Below are 9,737 nucleotides of genomic sequence, written 5' to 3' on the forward strand. Positions count from 1 at the left end.
TGGGTATATACCTCTAAACACTCTAATTTTACATGCAAATGTCACAGAAACAGGTGAATTTTAATTCAACTGCTATATTGGCTGTCTGTTTTAATCAATGATTAATTTTTTGCATATTACAGAAAGTTGTTAAAAATATTATTTATTTAATTTCTAGGTAAATGGAACAGCATGGATGTGGATTTTTAGACACAAGGAAGCTGAATTTAACTTTTAATGAAGAATTTAAATGATGATTGTCCATGAAAAGAAATATTAATCATATACATTGTAATGCTGTATTGATGCATCTTCTGTTTTAAGTAATTAAAAAACCATCCATTTATGAAATTATTTTCATTTTTTTTTTTCAATTTTAAAACTGTAGTTCTGTTTTGTTATTTGAAAACAATGATGAAAGTATACTGATGAACTGCCATTGAAATATTAATATAAATGCTATTGTTTATAGTTTAATTCTTTCAGAAGCAACTATATTGACATCAAAACTGAATCTTTATTGTACACTAAGTATAAAAGCTTACCCGCGAACCAGTCCATGTCAACAATTTATTGACATTCAAACATTAAATTTTTTTAAAGGTGATTTTTCTTAAATAAAACAGACTACTTTCATATGGGATAAGAAACATTTAATTTTGAAATTGATTGGTTTATTAAATTTTAATGGAGCTGAAACTAAAACACTGGGTACAAATTTATTATTACTTTGTTTCTCAGAAAATTGCAAATTTTGAACATAAGAACTGTGGGAAGTAGGCAATGATGTTACAATATCTCTTGAAACTTGAATAAATTGTGGAAGGTTTAGAGATAGAAAACAACATTTCAGAAGATGATGTTTGAAATAATGGTAAAATATCTTTAGCAATTGTCACTGAATAAATATTTTCATTAGACAAATCACATTTAGATATAGAAGAATAAGGTATGTCTTCAGATTTTCTTATCAGCGAAGATCCTGGGTGATTCTCTTTGTTACCATCGGTCAAACGACAAGCCAATTCTGGAAAATTCATTGGGTTCTTTGCCTGGGCAGCTAAATATATTTAAATTAAGTTCATGCAAGGCATTAGAAACATCAATTGGATAAAACTCTATAATTTCATTAACTTTTTATTAATATCAGCTCCAAATGAATAATATAAACAAGTTACACATCATCAATAAATCAAATTTGCAGATATTTCCATTTCACCAAACTTTCTCTAAGTCATAATATATATTTTAAATTCATGGCATTTTGTTAGGCTAGATATGTTGACTTTTATTTACCACAATAATCTGATTATATAAATTAGGATTACCCAGCTATCATACATTCTTCTTTTTACTGCCCTCCTTTATGAGGGGGAGGTAAAAATCATCATAAAATGTGTGATGCAATTTACATATGAACCCTCTCTCTCTCTACCCCTCCCCCTATATATATATATGTATATCTACATAATCTCTAAAATCATGTTGGTACCTCTACCTGTTTGAATGTTAGGCCCATTTCCTTAAACTGTTTCTGTGTGGATCTTCTCCATGGGGGGTCATCTATAAATGACGTCACGCATTTTTTGGACGATTTTTACCTCCCCCCCCTCCCCCTACACATCGTCACAAAAAGCCAGACCCCCACCCCCTAAAATGACGTCACACAGTACTAGATTCTAGATCTAAATTACTACAGTTGCCTACACTCTAGATTTAGTTCTTAAGTTCTACAACAAGACTACACTAAACTTCGCTAGATCTAGAATAATCTAGATTCTATATATAAATTGATATTGAACATATTCTAGTCTACCTGTCTTAAAGTAAATAGTCTATTTAGTAATTTAGTAATTAATTCCACTCAACTACACTGTAAAATAAAAGAAACTAGATCTAGAATCTAGATCTCTAGACTACTCTTGAGTCTATAAATTAAAAATAAATCCTGTATGTCGTATGTTACTGTCTAAGTCGGAATTTTCAAGAGGGTTTTTTTTTAAGTCATAGATCTAGATATAGAATTCTAGATCTAGACTCTAGATCTAGGCTATATATATTTATTAATTAAATTAGGCTTGATTTCAGATTTACGATTGAAATCTTTTAGGCCTATAAATATCATATTTTATATAGATTTTAGATGTATTATTATTATACAGGTTGTATTCTAGATCTATCTAGATCTATATAAAATATAATATATTTGTGTGTGTGTGTGTGTTATTTTAAATTTAATTTACTTAAAACAACTTATTGTCGGAGTTTTTTTTATTCCAAAAACGAAAGTAGATTTCATAACTTAAAAAAAAAAAAAAAATATCCACATTTGGTTTGAAAAAACAAAAAAACGCCAGCTGGCAACTACCGGAGCGAGAACTTGGTAAGCTACTTTAACAACTTACAAGCCCAATAGGCCTAAGCTTATGTGAACTCACAATGACTACAGTTTGGCTTTTTATTTACACTGATTATTCTAATGTGTACACTTTTTAAAATCTACCAATGAAAACCTTATTTGTTTGTCTCTAGTCACGAAAACATTGTCAAATGAAAATGCCAAAAAGGAAAGAAAATAAATTAAAAATCGAAAACCTTAGAGTGTGGGATCCATCAATTATCATTCATCATGACGACTCTTCACTGTACAGTGTAAGTAATGTTTCCTTCTCTTGGTTATCTGCATTGATGATGTTTTTATACTTAAAACAATTTAAAGGATTTCCAGAGTATGTATCATTTTCAAACGTGAAGAATCTTCATTCGACTTCTATCTTTTGATATATTACTGAATTTTGAAGTCACAGTTCTCTGTGTAAACCTAAGCACTTTATTCATATATACAGACAGCTCAGACCACACGTCCTGTCTCTGACTCTACCTTTCGTTAACTGCCGCACACGTACACATCACAGTAAACCCACCGATTACTCAATGGCAGTAGCCATGATATACACAATAAAAGAGACGTAACAATTACTAACAAGAAATAACCTAGCATCCCCTTTTTGTTTTGTTTTTAGACAAGCCCTAACATAAAACACCATCCACGCGTTATTTTTTTTTCTTTTTGATAAAAACAAATTACAAAGATACATTGCTATCAAATTTACTATAAATAATAACTAAAGTCATTACTGTAATGCATTAAATTTGAAATCGAAGGGTAAAAATCTAGTACAAAAAAGTAATTGCCTGATATATTAATTACATAATAATTTTAAAGATGTTATTATTTTTTATCATATACATTTATTGAAAACAATGTTTTTTCAACAGTCCGTAAAGGAAAGAAAAGCTGAATTTTAAGGCTAACGAAAAACCAGAAAAGATTCAGGGGACACAACTGTTTTGAAGCCATGGATCACAAGCAAGCATGTTCTTGACTGACATTAACGGTCATGGTGTGATTTACTAGCCCTGCTAATTATTGTTTGTTATTGAGTATTTGTATACTGAACAGTAAACAATCTCCAATTATGAGTTTGCTCTTCTGGCTACATGGAATCTATATATTGCCCATCTTTTAAATTTTTTACCCAATTATAAGCCACATTTTTTAAAAACATTTTTTTATATGCCTCATACAAGTAATATTAGTAGGGAATATTATCATTGTCATAAAGTTTTCCACCATTGCATTACTGTGTTCATCATTCGACAAATGAGGACTGTTGTAAACTGTCGCGTAAAAAATACGTATATTATATATACGTATATGTTTATAGTGCGTTATTGTCTTAACTGCAAGGTGTTATGTTTCAGCCGGTCTCCAGTCTTTGTTGTATTATCGCTTTAAATAAAGCGTCCAATTCGTTCTACCGGTACCATTTTCCGATGCACCTGGGGTTGTTTCTCGTAGACTATGTCATTTGTCTAAAAAAAAAAAGCTATCGCAACCATTTTATCGCTATCATCGGTTCTGTTTTTTTTAATACGATTATATTGTTGAAGGGGATTGTCTTTTGTTTATTACATCTGTCAGCTCTGTTTTAAGTATTATTTCTATTGTTTGATTTGCATGCTGTATTGTGCTGCATTCTAAGAAAATGTTTTTTTTTTTCTGTTTGTTGTTTTTTATATTATTTTTACACATTTTGCATGTTATACAGATGTCTCTTTTTTGCCTTTGTGATTGTTGTGATGGGTGTTGTATTGTTGATAAGTCGGTTGGCTATTTCGTTGGGTGTGTTGTGTTTACTATGCGCGTTTCAAAATGTGTCACAAATGTATACTCTGTTGTGTTCTGTGGCCCATTAAGGTTGTAGAAGTAGTTTGACCAGAGTGTCATATATTTTCTTTGTGTTTTCCCTTACAATGTTTTTATACCGTACATGTTTATTCTGTCTACTATTGTGATTGGTATCAAAAGACTGGTGTGATTTTGTATGTTTCTTCCTGGGATGCTGTATTGTTGGTCTCTGTGAATTATATTTTCGATGAAACGTCTACTTTCCTGACTATTGTTTTTGTCAAAATTTTATAGTTGATATTTAGTGGGGAAATGGGTCTGTAATTTGTGACTTTTGATTTGTCTGTGTCAGGTTTGACTATAAATGTAATATAGGCCCTGTTGAAAACTGTCGCTCAGTATTCTCTGCTGTGTAGGCCTATATCTTTTAGTGCAGAGTTTAGTAGCTGTAGTATATCATCTAGAAAAGTTTGATGAAATGTGTTGGTCCATCTGGTCGATGTGTTGTTTAGTTTTAGGATGTCGATTTTGTTCACTAAGTTGTGCATGATTAGAGCGTCTTGATTTGATGATTTCGTCTTGCTTATCGTCTTTTATTTCATTGTGATTTTAGATATTTATTATTGGTTTCGTTGTTGGTGTAGTGTTATCTTTATCACACAGCTGTTGGTATAATCAGTGAAGCATGTCTTTATTTTGTCCAATTCTGTTGCTTCTGTGCCTTCGTCGTATTTAATGCGTTTAGTTATGCGTTTAGTATAGGCGTATATTTGCTCTAATAGTATGTTGTAGTGTGATGGTTCTTCACTACCTACTGTATTTAATCTTCTTCTAATGGGCGCTTCTTTATATTTGTCTGCATGTAGTGTGGCTAGTTCTATTTCTATTTTATCTATTTTATATTGTGTTTCTTTCTTCCCTATTAAACTGCCAGCTTGTGTTTGTAAAGTGTCTGTTTTGTGTCTCCTTTCGGTGTTCAATTGTTTTGCAAAATCATGGAGTGTTAAGTAATGTCTATTATGCAAACTTGTGGGATTATTTGTGTATACACGTGGGAGGATAAGTGTTTTAAATTTGTTATGTAGGTTTTGCTTGTAAAAAGTGTGTTAGTTAATTTCCAGTATCATGGGAATGTAGGCGTGTTGTTTATGTGTGCATATACTGCCTTGTGGTCTGTAAAGCTTAATGTTTGTGTTAGGTGTTGCAGCTTGTGTGCGTGTGTGTTCTCCTGTGTGTATATGCTATCGAGCCTTGCTGAGTTATGTGGTGTGTGGCGGTGTTTTGTTTTAATGTTCCCTGTATGCGTATTTCAATTAGTTGTTGCACATAATGACGTCTAATATTTTAGTTTGTTCTTTGTCAGTAGCAAATTTTCGTAGTGTGTTGTCTATAGGCCCAGTCATCTATGTCAGTAGCAAGTTTTCGTATGAAAATGTCCATGGACAATATTTTGAAAAAGTAAAAATTATGCGTTTTATTTTTAAAATTTAGTTACCTGTAATCTCAAGGTTTTGAGGTTATAGAATTTAGATAAAAGAGGTTTATCTATTTTAACGTTATTTTGAAAAAAAAACTTAGGCCCTATGCATTTTTTATGAAAATCTATTAAAAGGGGAAATAAGTTTGTCGGTAGCCAGGTTAAGGTCCCCCACTAAGAGTATGTTTGTGTCCGTGTAGTTGGTAGTTATTGTCTGTTTTAGGTCTTTGTACAAGTTTTTTTTTTTCTTCCTGTTTTCTAGTGGTGCGTATATGTTAACACTCTGTAGTTCTGTAGTGTATTCTTTATTGTGGCGCCCGTGAATCTACCGCGTGTCTCGGTGGCAAAGTTATTAAGTTTGTATTTGTTTGCTATGCAGAGTATGCTTGTTCCTCTGAGGTGTTGTTGTCCTAAGTTGTGTGCTGCTTGTGTGATACCTAGTGTGTTACAAAAATGTTGGGCTTGATGTAATGTTTTAAAGCTTGTTACCTGCAGTGGCATAGCAGTTCAGCCGGAAGCTCGTGGACATTCAAAGCCTCTTGGCCCTTACGTATGTATGTTTTTGAGTAGGGGGAGCGGAAGTTCATTACATATATATATATATATATATATATATATATATATATATATATATATATATATACATATATATATATATATATTTATTTATGTATGCATGCATGCATGCATGCATGTCTGTCTGTCTGTCTGTCTGTCTGTCTGTCTGTCTGTCTGTCTGTCTGTCTGTCTGTCTGTCTGTATGTCCGTTCGTTCGTTCGTTCGTTCGTTCGTTCGTTCGTTCGTTCGTTCGTTCCTTCCTTCCTTCCTTCCTTCCTTCCTTCCTTCCTTCCTTCCTTCCTTCCTTCCTTCCTTCCTTCCTTCCTTCCTTCCTTCATTCCTTCCTTTCTTCCTTCCTTCCTTCCTTCCTTCCTTCATTTCATTCATTCATTCATTCATTCATTCATTCATTCATTCATTCATTCATTCATTCATTCATTCATTCATTCATTCATTCATTCATTCATTCATTCATTCATTCATTCATTCATTCATTCATTCATTCATTCATTCATTCATTCATTCATTCATTCATTCATTCATTCATTCATTCATTCATTCATTTATATATATATGTAAACTCGCTGCGTAGTTGTGCTTCGCTACCTTGTAAAAAATTTAACGTTCATTTGGAAATACAAGAGATTAGAATAATAAACATAACACAAAATATATCTGTGCATCACTCTTCAGCTTAGGAGTTTGAATGGTCTGTTGAAAATATTTTTTAAATAATCTTATATCTGTTGGTTGGATATTTTTGACCTAATTTTGTGGAAAAGGTAAAATTATGGACAGTAAGGAATTTTTCAGATACATGGTCACGTTTAAATATTCTTTTTAAATAATTTAATTTGACAGTAATATTAAAACAGTTTATAACTACTTTAAAAAAACAAGTTATATGCTACATTTCTTTTTATTACAAAAGTCAAAATTCCTTTGCACTTTAATGTCAGATTGGGGTTTTTTTGTTTTGTTTTTTAAGACATAGTATATCCTGGATGTTCACTTTTTCCCTGAGTTCACTTGGAGCGACAAACTCAGTTTGGTGAAGGAATCCTTAGATTTATTACTAAGTTTATTTACTGTGTTTTTTAAAATACGAATTGCATTAGGATTACACATGGATTACTGATAACAATATTGTTGTTCAAAATGAAGTACTATTTTTGTTTCAAAATAAGTTTACAATTAGAGCGACGTTTTATTAATTTATAAAATTTGATCGTTATTTTCTCTTAAGAATGGTTCTTATTCAGTCAGTTGCCTTAATTATTTTCTTTTCTTTTACATTACCATGTTCATTTTATTTATACATTTGTGATCCTTGGCATTACTTAAGTTATTTTAATGTATATTTTTGTATATCTTAATAACGTTATGCACAGAATTTAGCAACAGAACGATTAGATGATTTAACACCATCTGTCTAATAACTTATTCACATTGTATGTACTTAAATAGCTGTAAGAAATAACAGTAGCGAGGTATATTTAAAAATTAACCAATTATACACATAATTCAAGCACATGTTATTAAGACACGTTTATGTATAAAACAGAAATTTAAAAAAAAACAAGTAAATACATCTTAAATAGTCAACCTGAAACTCTAATTGTAATTTTGCAAATTATTTTTTTTTTATCTTTTCAATACCCAATGGAGCGTGTGCTATTTACAATATCCTTCAATGTTTTCTGTTATTTGCTTTTCTCTTGTCATCGCAGCTGACATCCTTCTAGCCCTGTAAATATCTTTGTGCTCAAATATTCTTAAACTATTCATCATTCATTTCTACTTTACAATTTTTTTTCATAAAGTATCAACTTTGTTTTCAGGTTATAAAAAGTTTGAGTCGTCATATAATTTGTCTTAAAGTATCATTAATTATAATTTGAAGTTAAAGGATTCGGTAATATCTGGATGATTCTTGTTTCACTTTAGCGTGTGATATTTTTTTCTTATTTAAAATACCATTGTTTGAATAATTTTAATTACAGTACTATATTTTTTTCCTGTTTTAAAGTACAATAATGTTCTATAAAGAATTGCTTAAACTTTTTAACTATGATATTGAAACTATGGGCTTGGAAAGCTGGTTCCAAATTGTTCCAGATTGTTGAAGCCAGAAGCACATTTTAAAATTTAAATTGAATATATTATAACATTTGTGAAATTAGTACACAATGACTTCCGTCTTTATTAAGCTAGAAATTTTCAAACAAATAATTATTGCTAGAAATATAATAGTAATTTACCTTACACTTTTATTTTTAATCTGGATTAGTAGAGTCAGTTTTTTTATAATGAAAACTATTGTTATGACTTTTATTGTTTTATTTTCCTTAGGCACTCCAGATGACACCAAGGAGGGGTTGAGGGCGGTTTTTTAAAAAAAATTTAAATTGATAAAATAATTCTAAACGGCTTTTAAACGGCTTATATTCAATATGAAAATTAGTGTACTCGAAGGTTCCCAAACGGCTTTAGATTTGAAAAATGTAACTATAATTGTATCGCTTGCTTACTTTTTAAAAAGATTTTGTTTTTAAATTTAGTACGACTGCATACACTTTATAAACCTATTGAAAATGTCCATGGACAATATTTTGAAAAAAAAAAATTACTTAGTTTTATTTTTAAAATGTAGTTACTTGGATTCTCGAGATTTTGAGGTTATAAAATTTAAGATAAAAGAAGTATACTTATTTTAACGTTATTTTTAATAAAAAAACGTAGGCCCTATGCATTTTTGATGAAAAGCTATTAAAAGGGGATGTAACTATGACTTTATTTCATTATTGCATTTTGTATGCAAGCTCCCCCCACCTACACCCGGCCAATGTAATTGTGAATTGACAATTTTAAATCTTTGTTTCAACTTCTCTCAAATATAACTTTTGCAAAGTACAAATTTTAACACTCTCTTTTTTAAAATTGATTTTACATGATTTGTTTTGAAGGGAAATCATAAGAAGAAAAGAAAAACACTTTAAAAATAAACCAAATTTTAAAAAAAATAAGTATCATCTTAAATTCACATTCATTAATACGTTTGTGTGAGTGGAAGTGGAGAGTGGATGTATGTCAAAATAACACTCAAAACATACAAGTGACTAGTTTTATTTGAAAGTATCTTGATATACATTATTTTAATTAAATGTTCTAATCATACTGAAAGTAGCTTTTTTACTAAAGTAATTGGATATTTGGTTGATTTGATAATGATCTTTCAAATCAGAATGTTGTTATTTATGTTGAATTTTAATTAATGCTAATACTTTATTTGCCTTTGGTAAGTTTTGATCAACACTTTTGCCATTTTTTTTACTTTTTTTTACTGCTGGTAAGGAAACATATTCCTCAGAGAGTGGCTTTAGGTCTCACATACTGACAAGAACGGGGATGATCCCTATCGCCAGCACAACAAACCAAGTGTTTCCTGTCAAAAGAAAACATCAAATAGAACAAAAACTTTTAACTGCAATCAAATTACCCACGCACCACAAAAACATGTTATATGTTTAG

At 30.6% G+C, this 9,737-nt stretch overlaps 1 protein-coding gene across 2 annotated transcripts in view; it reads right to left on the bottom strand.

Annotated features, from left to right (window-relative positions):
• Positions 1–9,340: 9,340 nt before the first annotated feature.
• LOC131953755 (uncharacterized) overlaps positions 9,341–9,737 on the bottom strand; it is a 19,834-nt gene continuing 19,437 nt past the window's right edge. For both annotated transcript variants that reach the window (XM_059317108.1, XM_059317107.1), the window contains one exon: positions 9,341–9,651. In XM_059317108.1, the coding sequence (XP_059173091.1) occupies positions 9,593–9,651 (59 nt within the window). In that variant the 3' untranslated portion in view covers positions 9,341–9,592. The remainder of the gene's footprint in view (positions 9,652–9,737) is intronic.

This window comes from Physella acuta, unplaced genomic scaffold, assembly GCF_028476545.2.
Source record: "Physella acuta isolate Inbredline_101_S28 unplaced genomic scaffold, ASM2847654v3 ptg000946l, whole genome shotgun sequence".
NCBI classification, from domain to species: domain Eukaryota; kingdom Metazoa; phylum Mollusca; class Gastropoda; family Physidae; genus Physella; species Physella acuta.